Raw genomic sequence first — 17,552 nt, forward strand, 5'->3', positions numbered from 1 at the left:
TTGTAACATCTTCTTCAGATGAATTGTTTTTTATTTGTTAAAACCAATGTTTAGCACTTTAAATAGTTTCTTCAATGTTCCTGATGGTGAAATAGAGTCATCATGCTAATTTCCAATACTAATGATAGAGTTGATAGGAGAAATGCTCAAGATTGATAGTAAAGTGATTTCGATAATCTACAAAATGTCTTGAGGTTTCCCAGATAACAACTTGTCTCCCAGACAAAAATGCACTTATTACTGATATTCCAAGCTTATAAAAATTTTTGTACTTTAATCATATAGCGATTTTACAACATCTTTTCATTCACATTTTAAGATATTTTGTTCAGTAGATTATCTCATTTTGAAACTATTGATTTATATATACATACTATGTAAATCTTAGTATATATTTCTCAATGACTAGATTAGTGCTTTCTTAACTACTTAAATTTGTTTAATTCATATTGTTTTCTTCAGCATTTCTTTTACTCACTGGAGCCTATCCCACTGACTTCAAAAAGCCTGAAAACTCTGAAAATCCCATTTAAAGTAACTGTATGGAAAATCGTTAAAATAACATATAATAATGGTAGAGAAGAAGTGTATTTAACATTGTGCTGAGATTATTCCATTAATAAAGAGATTCATCAATAATTCTAACATTCAGACATATAATCAAAATGAAAAACAATCATAATACTGAGCAATGACATTTTCAATAAAGGGAGATATTAAATATTGTATAGGAAACGAGAATCTGCAAAGCAGATAAGTTGGCAATGATTATACATATATTTAAAATACGTTGAAACAGTCATAGACAGTTTTTCTTTTTGGATGGAAAGAGGCATATTGAAGTGTTCAAGCACTACTTCAACTGGAATAGATATTTAGACACTATACAGAAAACACATGATTGCAGAAGAGCAGATATTAGCAGGTGTGTGAATGTGTATGTCTTGAATTAATGCATTTTCTTTTATTCAAAAAGGAGGAGAATGCCAAATTTACTTTAAAGGTGGCATTGTGATATGTTAAAGTTCCATTCTTAGACTTTTGCTGCTGTTACTGTTCCTTTAGTATCCACCAAAGAGTACCGTCCTGTCATTTATCCAAGTTAGAAATCTAGAAGCAATCCTAGGATTCTCATTATAGGGTCCCCTACCTTCATGCTCCCCCCTCAAGAAGTAAGAAATTCTTGGCTCTCCTATATAGGAAAGCTCTCTCCAATGTACGCCTGCTCTGTAACTCTCCGGGTCTCGGCGCGCGGCTGGGAGAGCCGCCCCCGCCGCCCCCCATCCCCTCGGCTCAGGATCAACGGGCCGCCCGCGCCGCCGCCGCCGCCCAAGTCGGTCTCTCACTCGCCCAGGACGCGCGCCCGGGCGGGGTGTGCGCAGCCAACTCGGTCCAAGCGGGGGAGGGGAGGACATGGGGCGAGGGGGACGCCACCCAAGTGGTCTGGGGTTCGGACCCAGCTAGGCGAAACGCGCCGGGAATCGATGACGGCTGGGGAAACTCGGGCAAACCTTTCTTGGGGAATCACCCCTCCGACACCCCACCGCCCAGGCGCTGCAACGGAGGGTGAGCGGAGGGTGAGCGGAGGCTGGGGGAGCTCAAACTTGCGAGAGCTGGAGGAGGCGTCGGGCAGGCGGCTGTCGCCCGAGCGCTGCGCCTGCGGGGGGAGGGGAGGCGGCTGCTGGGAGGGAGGGCGAGCTAGAGGGCGGAGGGAGGGGGAGGAGGAAGAGGAGGGAACCAGGGAGGGGGGACGCGTTGGGATCGCGGCGCGCGGCGTCAGACGGAGCCTGGGCTCCCAGCGGCGAGGTGAGGCGGAGCTACGCTCCTTGCTGAACGCGAACCGAGCTCGGCGGCAGCGGGGAAGACGCGCCGGAGCCCAGACCGCGACCGAGAGCGGGAGCGAGGCGGCAGCGGCGGCGGAGGGGGAGCCCGCGAGCTGCCGGGCGGGGAGCCCCAGCCGCGCTGTCGCCGCGCAGGGAAGACTTGGCCAACACACTCACACACACACGTTCACACACCCAGCCCGAGCTGGCGCTCGCGGCTAATCGTCAGCATGGCGCTGGGGCTCCTGCCCGAGCGCGGGCGGCAGCAGCGGCGACGCGACAGCTGCTGAGCCCGGCCGAGCCCGGCCGAGCCCGGCCCAGCCGCCGAAGCCCGGAGGATCGCGCGGGGCTGTCGCCACCTGCCAGGAAGCTTTGAGCCCGCCCCGCCCTGCCCCGCCCCGCCCCGCCCCGCCCCCGCCCCCACCCGGCCCAGAGCCCACCCCTCGGCGGGGCCGACCCCGAGGGCAGCCGGCTGGCAGCAGACGGCGGGGGAGGCGAGCGGGCGCGGCGCCGCGAGCGGGTTGCGGGCAGCGGGGGACGGCAAACTTTGCAGTTCGCCGCGCTTCCCCGGCCCAGCCCGGCCCCTTCTCCCATCGCCAACGTCGCCACCCCACTTTCCTCCAACCCCGCACACCTCTCCCCACCCACCCCACCTCCCGTCGCTCCTCCTCGCCGCCTCGACTCTGCTCCAGGGAAAACTTCAAAGCGCCGGATCGCAGGCTCCCCGCTTACTCCCCGGCTGGGGATTTCAGGTCAGTGCCCGGAACACCTTTCCCCGCGTAGGCCGCGCGGGCTGGCGGGCGTGCGTGCGGCGGGCTGCAGTCGGCCCCCTCCCTCGGGGCCCAGACTAGCGGCGGGTGGCTCCTCTGACTCTCTCGCGTACCCCTCGAAGCTTGTGCCTCGCGCTTCACTTTGGCTGCTTTGCTCGCTTTCGTTTTTATTTCCTAGCTGTAAGTTATTAAAAATGCAGCCAACCTAAGCGGCCCGGCGTGGGCTTCGGGGAGGGAGGGGCGCGGCGGGGGGGGGGGCTGCCGCCCCCCTCGGGGCTGGGAGGAGAGCAGGGAGTTCGCGGAGTGGAAGTTTGCAGGCAGTGTGTGCCTGTGTGCGCGGGAGCGCGGTCGTCGCTGAGTGCCGCGACGTGGGGCGTGGGGGGGCGGGGGGGGTGAGCTGGTCTGGAAGTTGGGAAGCTCGGCTCGGCGTTAGCTCGCTAGCAGGAAAGGGAGGGCGGCGGGTTCCCGTCTGCTTTCTTTTTCGACTCGGGAAAGAACTGTAAAAACCCCCAGCCGCCGCTGCCTCGTCTCGCCTCTCCGGGGGCAGCTCGTTCTTGCTCGTGGAACGACGGCGTGTGCGTGCGCGAGGGTGTGTGTGGCGGGCGCCCCGGGCCGAGCCGAGCTCGACCTGCCGCCGCTGCCGCGCGACTCGGGAGGGGAGTCCCGGTTTTGGGGGTTTTTTTTTGGCTTTTTTTGGCTTGCTCCAAAGCGTGAATCACGTGGATTAAAACAAAAATACTAGGAAATGGAGCAGAGCGAGGGGTTCCGACTCCGCCCGCCCGCCAGCCAGTCAGGTCAGACGCTTTGTTTTGTAAATGTTCTTTTAAAATTGTAATCTGCCACCCTGGTCCACCCCCACCTTCCCCGCGACGTCGTGGGGTTGGTTTTAAGTTGTGAGACCCCAGGGGTGGGGGTAGATCGTGCGGGGGCGGGGGCGGCGGCGGGCGGGGGGGCGAGACCTGGGTCCTCCTCTGGGTAGCGTGGAGGAAAGCCCTGTAGGGCGTGTGCGAGTCTGCGGCCGGAGGAAGTTGGTCCCACTCGGAGGGCGTGCGGCGCAGAGGCTGAGGGCGAAGAGGAACTTGCGCACCCGGGCGCGATCCTCGGCCGAGGCGGGGAGGGCGAGGCGCCGCTGCGCCTTGGGGCCCGCGCTCGGAGCAGGCGGGCGGCTGCGCTGCAGAGCCTCCGCCAACTAGGGGGCTCGGGGCGGCGGCGACGTGCTCCTGCTGTTTACCAAGCAAGCCCCGGGGCGCCGTGTGCGGAGTAGGGCGGCTCGAGGCACGCGTGGTCCCGGCGGGCTTCCCGCCGCCTGCACTCTTGAGTGGGCACGTCCCCGGGTCCCTGAGACGGCTGAGCCTGGCCGCGTGTAGGCCGAAGCCGGGGCGAGGCTTAATTTGCAGTTAATGAATCTTTTCCAGAAAGTTCGCGATCTCCAGCTAGAGGCTGTGAGTGCCCGCGCGCGAGGGCGCGCGCCGCCGGCGTCTAAAGGGTTGGGGGGTTGCGGGGATGGAAGAGCGAAGGAGGGGGGAGGGTTATGTGTATTTAAAAGCAAACCTTAAAAAAAGAAACCAGCGCGCTTCAAATAGGTATTCGTACAGCCTCTTGTGTCTAGAGTAGACAGCTCAGGGTTTTAGCTGTTTTTTTTGTTTGTTTGTTTGTTTCTTTTTTGAGAGAAGGCCAGAGGAGGGGTAGTGGTATTTGCTTCTAGGGGTAGTCTCTGGAGAAAAATCCTTAAAATGACTTAGGAATAAAAACGAGGAGGAAATGGCCCACCCCAGAAGGTGGTGGGTGGTGAACGCAGACAGACTTGGGTATTTGTAGCCATGTGACACTTGCTGTGGCACTGGAAACGGACACCGCGGGCCGAAATCAATCCTTAGGAGGTGTTGGATTCGGTTTGGCCAACAGAATTGCTTGTGTGGAAGGCATTTTAATTGTCGGCCTCCGAGACTCCTGTACGTGGGCACTTGGAAAACACATTTGCTTCTCGACCCTTCCCACTCCACCCCCGACCCGTTAATCTGGTCTGGGCCTTGCAGTGTCGGTTCCCGTGTTTATTTTGGGCATGATTTCACCGCGAGGAGGAAGCGGGGAGATGGCGGTGATTAATATGCCGTCCAGGTTTAATCCGAGGCTGGCCTTTAGTGTGCGGGTTTACGCCGCCACTCACCGGGATTGCCTGGGGTAGTTGGGGGGGGGGCGCGGGGTTCGGGCGCCAGGCGCTCCGCGGGCAGGTCGGGGTTGGGGCTCGGACGGCCCCAGCGCTGTCCTTTGAGGCACTGTCACCAGTAGGTGACTGAGAGTTAATTAGGAAGTGTTCTCCGGATCAATGGGCCGCACAGCTCATTAGCGATTCTCTCCAGCCCTTTGCAGGGCCGGCCGGGCCTGTGCCTCCCACACAGGCCGGGACCCCGCGGCCCGGGCTGCGGAGAGCGCCTCTGGGAAGTGGGGAGGGATGGGCGGCGAGGGGCGAGCGGGAGGTGAGTGTAGCTTGGCCGGGCGGCGCGTTGCGTGCGGCGCCTCGAGGCCCGCGCAGCCCGCTCTTTCTTCCTGCTCTCGGTCGCCTCGACTGTGTCTTTAACTCGCTCCCGCTCGCGTCGCTGCCTGGCTGCTGCTCCCCGCCCAGTTTGGGATTAGACAAGATAAAAATCGGACTGCCCAGCGCGCAGAGCTGTGACTGTGCCCCGGCAGCCGGGCTGGCGGGAGCGCTGTGGGCCGGGGCCGGGGCGGACCCGCTGTGCCCTCGGGGCAGCCCGAGCCCGTAGAGTCCCACCCCGACCCTGCAGGCGCGGTCACGCTCCAGCGTTCTGTCCACCGGGAACCGTGCGGGCAGGGGGACCTGGGTAGGGTCTCCGCGCTCTCGTGGGTGTTGTTGGTGTGCCTGTGATAGATGGGTCTAGACAGGCATGCAGGCTCCCTCCCGGCTGAAGGACGGGAAGGTGGGGGCGGGCCGCGGAGGCGGCGGCAGACCCCCGTGAGCGAGCGAGCCTTCGGGCCCAGCGACCAGGGTGGAGGGAAGGCTGCGAGGGTTTCTCTTAACCCTTTAAAGACGATAGGGAGAGTGGGGGTGGGGAGTGTAGTAGAAATTCCTGGAGGCAAAGTAACCCCCTGGGGAGAGGAGGCGGGAGTCTGGGCTTAGGGTTTTCCTTTCTCTTCTGTGTATGCAATCTCACATCCTGGTACATTGGGCTCGATTCTTCGACGAACCAAACGCAGCTGCTAGGTGATCTAATTTGACCCGATACTTCTCAATGGGGAAGGTGTGAACACACACAGTGGGCACCCTCACTTAAGGAACTGAGTTGGGGAGATGCAGAGGTTAGACCTTACCGTTCCCAGCGGCCCAGTATGTGAAGGTCTGCTCAGAGCTTTAGTCAGTGGGGCCTCTGACCGAGAGTGTTGCCTACCAAAGACCCAAGCCTGAAATGCCTGTCCAGTGCGTACAGGTATGCGTCGGAGAGAGCAAAGGGGTCCTTGAGTTGTCTATGGAAATAAAAACACTTTTAACCATGAACTTGTGGAGAGTTCAAATAAGATATGTGCAGGGAGGCAGCCTCCAAACAGGAGTTGGACAGCGATGTGTACAAGATCAATCATTTGTATACACATCCATGGGGTCAACATTGAATGGGTCTAAAAATTTAATACAGCTCTGCAGGCATTGGTCTCGTTCTTTCCCTGAGGTAGACCCCTGAGGCAGGTGGGTTACCCTATAGAGAAATGAATCATTAGTCACACTCCTCTCTCCTTCCCCCTCCTCTTCCTTTTAGGGTTTGTAGTCTTAGGGGATCCTCTAGTTACATTAAACTGCAAACCCATATTGGTCTGGGAACGAGCCCCATTATAGGCAAAGCAAGAATGTAAGTCGTGGGGAGGTGTACGTGTTAGACAGGAATGCACAGATTAAGATGTGCGCCTGAATGACATGTGCTGAGACAAATCAAGACACTTGGGCTCTGGTGCCCACATGGAACAAGAGATAGAGAAGAGAGAAAGAACTGGCCGCGAGGAATGTAAACATGGGTATGCAAATACTGAGACGTAGAGCGAGATTCTAGGAGAAAATCCCAGACTTTGTTGAGCTGGAAACTGGAGCAGAATTTCTGTAAGTTCGTTCGAGAGACAAAAGCCCATTTAAAGGTGTGAAGAGGGTCACTTGGAAACACAAAAAGCATTCACATGCATACATCCATGCTTAGATACACAGGCTGAACGACAAAAACTCCTCAGTGCCTGATGAAGATTTTCCTGCCCGGTGAGACACAGCAGGGCACGGAAGTGTGGGCCACACAACCACATTCGCACACTCATTCACTGGGAAATACTGTGTCTTCGGCTAGAGGGAAAGTGAGGGCGACGGTGCCTAGCTAAGGGTGGATGGCCCTTGGTTACTAAGATTGCTTCTGGTTATAGTTTCTTCCCATCTAGAGTGGGGAAGAGAGTATGTCTTGAGCAGGTAGGAGGATTTCTGAAAGATTTTTGAGTTCTGGACCCTGAGAGGATGGATGGTGGAGGAAAAAGAGGAGTAGCTTTGCATTCTGGGTCGGAAGCAAGGGATGTTGCGCTCCTCTAAGCCCTGTTTGCTAAGGTGGCGCAGGGCCTAGTGAACTGAGAGAGACTGAACCGAAAGAAGTGCGAAGCTCGGCCTCTGGGCGGAATCAAGGGGAGGTATGCTTACTTTCCCCCCCCCCCCAGGAGACCGTGCGGGGACGGGCCAGCGTAGGGAGGATTAGCAGGCTGCCTCGCCCGAGTGAACGGCCGGCAGGATTCCGTCTGTTTGCAAGGCTGGCTGCGCTGCCGGGGCCTAGATGGTGGCGCTGGCTTGAGAAGCGGCCGGGGCAGGAGTGGAAGGTCTTCTCAGGCCACCCCCGTGGCAGCCAAGCCGCCTGTGCCCCGAGCACTTGGCCGGGGACGTCTCCCAACCTCCAGCCCGGCCCGTCGGCTTTCGCTGGTTGCCCCCCATGTGTTCCTCCGGAAGGGATAGCTGACTTTCTGTTGGATGGGAATTAACCAACGAGCTTTTCCCGCCCCCGCAACGTTTCTGTAGCAGGCCCCCTTTCCCAGCGCAGGCTCATTTCCGCCGGCCTCTAGTCGAGGGTATTGGAATTGGGGGGGGGGGCGTCCCCGCACTTTGTTATTTCTTAGAACCATGTCTCCCCGGCCAGTCATCGCCCCTCGGCACCCATGGGCTCCGGCGCCCCGTGATTAGACTAGCGGGGAAGTCCGCTAGGAGAAGATCCTGACAGCATTAAATAGAATTTGATCTAAAAGACAGTTTCCAGTATAATCTCGTTATGCATCACAGACTCCCGGTGTTATTTTGTGGAAGGCGGACAATGATCTATTTACATTGGCCCGGGGCTGGGCGAGCTTTTAGATGGTAATTGTCATATTGATTTGCATGCAAAAAGGAGACCTGCTAAAATTAAAGACCGGAAGCTAAATGAAACTAAATTTATTGTCTAGGTGCAAACCAGAGGAACTACTGTGGGGGAAGAGGGTGAGTGAGGTCAGGGTGCCAGGGGCAGAGCAGGTGAGAGGCCCAAGAGCTCCGGGAGGTCACAGATTTGGGAGCGATCTTTGCCCTGGTGATTGCAAAACGTGAGGAGGGGGCTTGTTTAGGGTATGGGGACCCAGCAGGGAAAAGTTATAAACAGGCATTATTGCATTGAAGGCACTGGGATCTTTTAATGCTAATAGTAACTGCGAGGGGGGAGGAGAGGTTTATAGGGTTATAGGGGTCTTCCTGCACCATTTCCGGCACCCCCCATTTCTATTGTTCTACCCTAGCGCTCATAACCGTGCCAAGGGCACCCAAATTCTTGCATCTGAAGAGTTAAATGTTTTTTTTAAAGACAGGCCTTAAACTTTCCCCGCCCCCCCTCCCCCCGCGTCTGGTCTTTCGAAGAGAGCGCGAGTAGGGGGCGGTTCTGCATGCCGCTGCGGGCAGGCCTGGACCTTTGGAGGCTGCGGGAGTTCCTCCCCGGACGCAGCAGCAGCCCCAGACTCGGCCGGACGCCGATCGCTTTGGGAAGCGGCTCGTTCCAGGTGGCCCAAGTGGCGGGGGCGGGGGAGGGTCTGGCGGGGCCAGGGACTCACGGTGCCCGGGGGCGGGGGTCACCTCCCTGGAGGTTGGAAGGGCCTGCACGGAGGGTGTGGAGGAGGGAAGGCGGGGGCTGGAAATCCTGTCCCAATCGGCAAGGCCGGAAGGTTTAAAAAAGAGAGAAAGCCACTGGCTGCAAGCCAGGGGCTGCCGGGCCGCCGGGGCGTGTTTGGCTGACTAGAGAGATGAGGACCCGGCTCCGCCATCGCCTCGGTCCCTCCCGCTGCGTAGGCCCTGGCCTGCCCCAGGCGCTCCTGGAGCCATTTCACGCATCCGGAGCCTCGGCCACTGGAGGAGCCACCCGCCCGGGGCCGGGAAGCCGCAGGGGCGGCTGAGTGTCCGGCGCTCCTGCCCGTTCCCCTTGCCACCGAGCTGAGCTGGAGACGGCCCTGGGTCGTGGAGCCTGTGGCGTCTGTGGCATCGGGTGTGGATGGTTCCCGGAGCTTCTGAAAGCCCGGGACAGAGCAGGAAATTGAAGATGGGGTGGGGAGGGGATGTTGAGCGCTGACCCTGCGCTGCTGGGATGAGAAGTTGGGGAGAGGAGAGAGAACCCCAACCTCCGGCTTGTCTCGGGACTTGGCTTTTTGTGGGGACCCCCAGGAGTCCAGGAGGGTCCAGCATCTTGCAAGCCGCTTCCCCCTCAGTTGCCTCCCCAGCCCACTTTGGGTTTTTCATTAAAGTCCTAGGAAAGGTAGATGTAGGCAGTCTTTCCAAAGGGCTTTTGCTCTGTCTAGATAATTTGATTGATTGCTTTATGTGGCAAAACTAGTGTGGCAAGCCTTCTTGTAGTTCCAGGTGTCAGCACTTTTTCCAGAGACCTAAGAGTAGCACCCACCTCCCACTGCCTGTTCTGGGCTTCTGGAGGAGGGGAAAGTGGAGCCTTGTTGGGAATCCCTGGCCTCACACCAGGGTGTTCCAGTGTAGGGAGATGGGTAGGATGTTGGCAGAAATTTCAAAAGACTTCACATGGACCAAGAGATTTCTGGATGTAGGAGAAACTAGGATGCGGGCTCCTTGTGGACCGAATTTCATAGGTGTTAAGTGCTATCCTTTTACTCTGTATTGGAGTACAAGGGCTAAGGAAGCCTTCCGAACTTCTTGGGGATTCTGGATGGCACAATTTGACCGATAATTGGCTCCTCTCCGCAACTCCAGGACTGAGTTTGACCGTGGCCCATTTTTACTAGCTGTGTGACCTTGGGGACAGGTTATTTATGGCCTCTGAGCCTCAGTAAGTTTCTTCATTTGTAAAACTGGGTATAATTTTCCACCTTTAGGATCAAAGAATACTTGGCACATAGTAGGCCCGGAGGATTAGTAATTGCTTTGAATGACTGGTCAGATTCCTATAGGTTGCTTCTCCGTTCCCTGCTGCCCCTGAGATGCCCGCCGCCCCCGCCCCCCCCCCCCCGCCAAGACCTGCGTAGGCCAGTGTCTGGGGACCAACCTGCAGGTTAAGCTCCCCTCCAAGGGTATTCCTGAGGCTATTCCTCCAGGTCTGCCTCCGTGGGTTCCTCTTTCTTTCCCTTTGTTACAGTTCTTTGCATTCTGGGCTTTAAAGGAATCCATATGAAAAGGCTGGGATTTTTTTTTCTCCCCCTAAGTGGGATCATTTATATGGTTAGGAATTGATTCCAGAACCGGTATCTAGGTGCTCTTTGGCAAGTCCTCCCGTCATTCTTTTGGGGGGAGGGAACAGCAGCGGCTGGAGGGGAGAGACCTTGTGGGAAGAGGTGAAAGGGTCTGGCCCGCTGCAGAGGCCAGAGGTGCTGTGGTTTGTCTGATAGGGATTAAGTCCGGATGTTATGAGGTCTCAGTGTGGTTTTCAGTAAAAGTCTGTCAGGGATTGCTTCTTTTCTATGGATATGTATTTTAAAAAATTTACTAGCATGAGAAGAAAACCAGACCTGTATGGATCCAGGCCGGTAGTAAGCTACTGTGATCAGGTTTCCTACTAGACTCCCAGAGGGGAAGTCAGCGTTTGATTGAAGCTACACTTGGTTCTTGACTCTCTGGGGATGCCTGCTCTGAAACAGGAGCCCTCCCTTTCTCTCCTCCCCCCCACCCCCCTTTTCCCTTCTTCCCCTAAAAGCCTTTGTGCTGAAAGAGCTTCAGTAGGCATGAGTCCCTGGTACCTCTCTAAAGAATGCCTTCCAGTCTTTGCTGACATTGTTTTGTGAACAGTGGGTTTTACCAGGCCAGCAGTTTTCCCCCGATCTTAGCTCACTATTTTAGAGGTTCGAGTGTGCCCAGGATGCGCCCAACTGCAGTGCTTTCCAGTGTGTGTAGCCAGGGCCTTGCCTGTAATCTGAAGACACCTTAACCTTTGCCCTAGGTGCCCCCCCGCGGGTGGGGGTGGTGAAGGTGGGGAGAGCAAGGACAGGGGATCTTGTTGAGGGTCTGTTTGTTTTCTCCAGCCACAGAGGCAGAGGGGTGGAGTGGGGCGAGGCCGAGAGTACGTTCCAGCCTTGGGTCTGATTTAAAACTTGGTTTAATTGGAGAAACTCTTAGGCATTTAACAGTTCTGTACAAATGCAAACTTGACATAGCTCTAGGCCTACGTCACTTAGGAAAGAATAAATGAAGTACAGAAATGTCCAAACTATGTAATTCCTAGAGTTGTTTGCCCTCCCGTAAACACATGACAAGTGCCAAGGCATTTCCAGTCAAAACACCCATGGAACCAGCAGCCTCCATCCTTTGTATTTATTATTTTATTAACAGCATTTTACAGAGCATTTAACAAGCACAGCCTGCCTGCTTTCCACCACGGCTCTCAGCAGACTGAGGGGTGGAAAACAGATGGGGGTGGCGAGGAGTGGTCTCTAGAAGAGACTTCTAAGCTGGAGAAATCTCTTCAGATGGGCAAGGAAAAGGAACATTTGGGGTTCCTTTCTCCTGGCCCCAAAGAGAAGACAAAAGTAATGCTTTGGAGGAAGAAATCCCCTCTCCCTTCTCCGGAGGAAAGTTGTGCAGATGTGGTCTGTCTAGTCTCCACTTGGATTCCAGAAGGTTTGAAGCAGGGTCTGCTTTCCCAATACTCTGCCCATCAGTTATTGGTGCTTTTCAAAGAATAAGTATTTGTCTGCTATCATTATTCTATATCCTGGTGGAAAGTTTATAAGGAAAACTAATGCCTTTCTTAAGTCATAAAATGAGCCTTGTATGATTATTTAATTAAAATCTATTTAAGGACCGATTAGGCGTGTAATTTGCGCTAATAATGACGATGATGGAAATGTTCGACTTAACCAAAAATCATAAAAGGAGACATTTTGATCAGTGGGGCGACCAGGAAGGATTCAGGGAGTTGGACGGTTTTCCGAAACACGAGGCTTTGGGCTGCAGAAAGTGCCGAGCTGCCTAGCCTCTGGGACCACGGTAGAGAGGGCTGCAGGACCCCAGGCTTGGCCGGGGCAGGCCGACCCACGCTTTGCTGAGCAGAGAAACCCACCCTGGGAGTCTGAACAACCTTTATTCCCAGCTGAGGAAATGGGGGAGGGGGCCTGAGAGGAGGAAACTCTGGGAGAGAGCTGATGAACCCCACAGAACTCTGCGCGAAATGGCTGTGTTCTCTTGCTTTAACAATCAGCAGCGACACACGCATTGCTGCCTAGGCTAGCCTTGGCTGGAGCCTGGAAGGGTGGGGGGAGGGGGGTCTCTTGTTCCGGAGAAACCTGCCAGCTGCTGGGCTTGGTGCGAAGGCAGACACAATGCTGCTGTTGGTTTGACCTCTAACTGGATTGTTAGTCTGGCTTTAACTGTGTGGTGAGGGGGGAGTGTGAAGGCTGTTTACAGCGAGTGCAAATAATGTGACAGCTGTTGATGCAGGAGCAGCGCTGTGCCTCCTCGGCGCCCACACAGTGCGCGCACCGTGCAGGCCCGCGGAGAGCTGCAGAGGTGGCCGCCCCTTGCTGGCCCGGGAGCCCTCGGATGCGCTGCGAGAGAGCCCTCCGGCGGCGGCACCCGCACCCCCGCACCCCGCGACACGCATCTTTCTGGCTCCTGGGATCGTGGTGGACGTGCGCGCTGGTTGGTGTGTTGTGGATTAGGGAACTTGTTAGGCAGAGGTGGCAGGAGAAGGCCTGCGGGGTCATGAGTGTCAACTGTCTGGAGGGGTTTGGCCGGGATCTGTTGACCTGGGGCCTCAGTGGCTTGTGACCGGGTTGTTAAGATTTGGGAAAGTAACTTTCCACCCTAAAGCAAGCCTGTTGGAAAGAATGTATTAACTGAAGGCTTTCTGGAAATTGCAGAGGCTCTGAAGGCCGTTGTTCTTCCTCTGAAATGGCCCTGTTATTCAGACAAGTTCAAGAGACAGGCGGCCGCTGTGTTCTATGCCCTCGGCCCCGTTTCCTGGATTGGAAACACAAGTGTGTAGGTTCAGGACCCGAAGGGGGGTGAATGGGGGTGGGGAGGGGTGCAAGTCGGCTTTTGATCACCCGCCTCCCTTTGCCTTCCCGGTTTTTAAGAGCGCACTTGCCTTTCAGCTGCAGGACCAGCGGTGCTGTCTTGAGGTCTGCCCACAGCGCCACCCACTCTGTGACTTAATCAACGAGATGCCCACAGCCCGGCCTTCTCTGAGTTCCTGGTCCTCTGCCAGGCACTGCGGGGAGGCGCCAGGGTGGGAGGGAGAACAGTTGGTGGGTGGCAGCAATACCCCGCTGGGCCGGTCCAAGCTGGCGGGCTCAGGATGGTCCTCAGGATGGTCCAGAAGCTGGGCCTGCCCCTGGGCTGTCCTGGGGCAAGCTGGGTGTAAGCACCACTCCCCCCAACCTCAAGGTTGAAGGCTTCCGCAGCCCTGGCCCCCGGGCTTTGGAGGATCATTTAGAGCTGACTTAATTCTATATCCTGCCCTTCTGTGTGACTTCGGCCCCTGAGTGTACAGCTTGCAGGATATCTGCAAATTACGGGTCCACCTCCGCTCCCCCCTGCCCCCACATCTACTCTCTGAGTTATAATGTGGACTTCTACATCTAGTTGGGTTCCCTAGTGGGGAGCTGGGAGATGCTTCTGGAATGACACATGAACTTCGGTGCCAGTTCTATAAATTGGTCTCTTTTTAGGACGTGTGCCATTTTCTGTAGGAATGTTGCTTGCAAAACGAGTTTCGCCTTGGAGGAAAGGCGGAAAGATAAACAAGCCTGCAACGCCAAAGCGCTGGCAGTCTTTCCCTCCTTCCAGCTCTCTTAAAGCAGCCGGGCTGCATTTCCAGGATTAGACTCGTGCTTGTGAAGAGGGACTCTAGTTGGCTTTTTTTTCCCCCGAAGCAAATGCAAATTAGAGAAAAATAATTTTCTTTCAACGATATGCAACGTATGAGTCACTTGTTATCGTGCTCCGAGGCAGGTCTCATTTGCGCGTCTGGCAGCTCGCTCACATCTGCTGGGCGCTGTTTGGGGCATTTTAACCTTGGTGGTGTCGTGTCTGGTCCCACGGGTCAAGGAGGAGTAATTAAGCTCTGAACAGCTAGAAGAATTCACGGGCCCCCACGTCTACCGCAGTTTTCCCACAGCTTTGTTTGGGGTGTTCCGGGTTCCAAGATGAACAGACGTGGGGTTCCTATTGTTCCTCGTAAAGAAAGTGGGAGCCCCTGTCCTCCTCTGACCCTCATCCCCAGCCTTCCCAGGCCTCCCAGGCTGCACACAATCAGCAGGGAAGCCGGGTGCAGGTCACAGGACCCTGTGTTTTATGCATCTTTTATTCGTAAAAAGTTCCTTTGTGCTTCCTGTGTGTACTAATGATAGCTGTCGTTAATAGCTTTCTGGTCTAGCTTGTTCCTTGTGGGGGGAGGAGTTTGCAGTGAGTTCACTTTATTTCTACAAAGCCCCGATGGAGGCTGCAGTGCAGTGACACCCCCTCTAGAGTCGTGGTCTATGGATCGTTTATTCTGGATTTGCCTCCAGGTTGTGTAGACTCCAAGTGGGAACCCGGCCTGTAGGGACCAGACTCGAGGGGGTGTGGAGGGTGGGTGGGCGGGGAGGAGAGGAGTCAGGTTGGTTAATTGCATTCAACCGAGGTTTCCTGTCCTGGGCTGCTGCCTCCTGTTGAGGGACGCCAGCTTCCAAATGGGGCCCCCTCTTGCATACACGCGTGGTTGTGTGTGGCACAACCGTGAAAGAAAGTGAAAGGAACAAAAAGCCGAGGCCTGGCGTCGGGAGGGGGGGTTGGCGGGGGGAAGGGGAAGTGTCTGAGGTTGGTCCAAGAGCTGACGGGGGGGCCACGGCTCTGTTTTTGGGAAAGGGGGTGTGTGGCGGGCAGCCCCGGTTTGGCAGCGGCTCTCCCGGTCGATCCTTGCTGGTGCCCCCCTCCCCAAGCCCCCGAGCCCCCTTTTACAGCTGGCTACACCTGGCTTGCATCTTTGAATCGGGGAAGGTGGGGGGAGGCTTCCACGGAGAGAACACTCCAGACTGGCCGAAGGGAGCGCAGGACGATGGGCCGGAGCGGTCTCCAGTCAATGCCCACTCCCCTGGGGCGCGCCGCCGCACATCCTGGGTTCTCCGTGCGCCCACCCAAAGTTGCTTTTTGTCAGAGATTCAGCGGCAGGCGCCTGGGAAGGGGGAGCCCAGAGGAGCGCGCGGGCGGGGTGAGCTGGGGTCGGGGGCTGGCCGAGAGAGCCGGGGGTCCTGGAAGGTCGGGCGGGGGGTGCGTGTGGGGGGGGCGGCCCCGCGCGGGGACCTGGCGTAGGAGAGGCGCGGAGCCTGCGGCAGCGCGGGTGTGTGTGGTGGGAGAGAAAATCCCTTTGCTGCCGACCGATCCGTGCTCGGGGCTGAGGCGGGGGAGGGGGCGCCCCTCCCCCACTCGCCGCTGCCGCTGCGGGCCAAGTTCACTCCCGACTGACCCGAGTGGCTCGCGGCGCTATCCTGGCGCCCTAGGAGGAGGCAGGGAAGGTTCTGGTTGCTCAAAAGGTCAGGGCCAGCCGCGTGAGTTTCCCGTCCCCCACCCCGTCACACCCGCACTCCTGCTCCGCAGCTCTGTTACTAATGCAAAACGGGTCGTGAGTGGGGACGCCTCTGGAGGCGGCGACAGCCATGACTTGGAGTGTGCCAAGAGACAGCGCCTGGGCAGGCTGGATCACTCCTTCCACCCCTCACTCCCCCCCAGCACCCATGCCCGGCTGCAGGACCCGTCGGGCGACCTCCTTCAGCCACACCCCAGGAAGCCTGCGACCCTCGCCCCGACCTGGGGGCATCCTTGGGGTTCCCTTCTCCCCACTGCTACACATACTGGGGAAAACATCCCAGGAGGACTTGCCCCAACACTGCACACCCTGGACCGCTTTTTCTCATCTCCCACCTCCTCGCGGCCCCCAGTGCTAAAGTAGGAACTTCTTCTTCCCTCCCTTCCTTGACACCAGTAGAGAAGTGTCTGTGTGTGACTCAGTCTGCGCTTGGAGCAGTCCCAGGAAGGGCTCCCACGCCATGAGCTTTGGGCTTCCATGAAAGCCACACACTCTGCAGAAGGTCACCCCTCCCTGGCCCCCTCTGTGTCCCTGCCTCAGCCTTCCCTCTGCCGCAAGGAAACTATGTAGCCATTCTGGGGTTTGTTTGTTACGTAGAATGTTTAGTGGAGTCAGATGCTGTTTAATGGGTTAGATGTGGCCTGCACCAGCTATTGCCAGGCAGAACTCAAGTCCATAGTGCAGTTTAATCTTCTGGAAAACACGGTGCCAAATATTTACAGATGAGGGGGCCAGAGTTGAAGAGGTCCGGCCACCTGCCCAGAGACACGCCGTGGATGAGAGTGGGAGCTGGCAGGCTGTGGTGACTGCGCGCGCGCGCGCGCCCTCCACAGAGAACCAGCCATGCCGGTGCAGCGAGAGACACCCCTTCCCCGAAGAGGTCCCCAGCCTACGGAGGACCGTGGCACATGGCATGCTGGCTGGGAGCCCTGCCGTCTGCCCGGCCTTCTGAGCCGGAAGCTCCCCAAAACCCGTCCAGGTCTTCTTGGTCACTAACTGGATAAGTGCCTGAGGCGGCATGGGGTGCCTAGAGAGTGAGGCCCTAGGAAGGGGCACCGTTCGTATTGGAGTGGGGTTGGGATGGTTTGGTGGCACTGCTTCCCATTCCGTCGCTGTCACTTGACAAGCGTGCTGTGCAGACTTGAACCAATCCATCAGCGCCTCAAGGGCGGAGGCAGTGGAAAGTGGCCCGGTGCCAGGAGGAGCTGGGGTGGAGAGAAAGGAGAGGTGGCAGGAGTGGCCTGGTGCTGCCTTCCTCCCTGCGCTCACGCCAGCCTCTCACGGCCACTGCTCCTTCCTTTGCAGCCTGTTTGTTGCCTGCCAAGGGAAGTCGCCTTTAAAGAAAAAAAACAAAATAAACGTTCTCTCCTTCTCCTCATTCCATAATGGTGTCTTCATGGCAGGAATCGGCAGAACGGTGGTGGGTGCAGCTGGGGACCCGTGTGCCCCCTCGTGTCTTTTTACAGAGGGCCAAAGTGCCCTCGCTCAGGGATGCCGAGGTTGGGGGGACAGCTCCTAATCTTGGTCCCTCTGACCTCTTTCTGCCAATCAGGCTCTTCTCCCCAGCGTCCAGGCCAAGCTCGGATGCTAATCATAACTCTTGGCTCCCGGACCAGATGACTGCCCAAGTCTGTCGAGGGAGACTCAAGCTCTCCTGTGCTTGCCCCTAGGGCCAGACCGAAAGCCGGAGACCACGCGGCAAGTCTGCGTTTTGCAAGCCGGGTCTCTCCCAGAACTGGGTGTTCAGCGGGCAGCCACCACAATTCCTGGTCTGTTCTTCAGAAACCAGACGCTCTTCCGTCTCCCCGGCTGACCCCTTCTGTTGGCCACCTTCCCTCTTCATCCCTGTCCCACATCCTTGCCCCCTTCTCTCCACTGCTGGAAAAAAAGGGTTAAAACCC

The 17,552-nt window shown here is 56.7% G+C and overlaps 2 protein-coding genes across 2 annotated transcripts in view; both read left to right on the top strand.

Annotated features, from left to right (window-relative positions):
- The first annotated feature begins 2,236 nt into the window (after positions 1 to 2,236).
- The window catches only part of LOC309807644 (BCL-6 corepressor-like), a 42,297-nt gene continuing 26,981 nt past the window's right edge, over positions 2,237 to 17,552 (top strand). Inside the window, 1 exon segment of the mRNA XM_082627475.1 lies at positions 2,237 to 2,575. The gene's annotated coding sequence lies outside the window, so the exon portion shown is untranslated.
- Positions 5,718 to 16,014, top strand: LOC309808870 (uncharacterized protein; the record flags this gene model as incomplete). Its single annotated transcript, XM_082629445.1, has 2 exons — positions 5,718 to 7,258; positions 13,778 to 16,014. Exon 2 carries the CDS (start codon positions 15,124 to 15,126, stop codon positions 16,012 to 16,014), a length of 891 nt encoding a protein of 296 aa, XP_082485571.1. The 5' UTR covers positions 5,718 to 7,258; positions 13,778 to 15,123.

Source organism: Mesoplodon mirus, assembly GCF_964341445.2.
Source record: "Mesoplodon mirus genome assembly, chromosome: 7".
NCBI lineage: Eukaryota > Metazoa > Chordata > Mammalia > Artiodactyla > Ziphiidae > Mesoplodon > Mesoplodon mirus.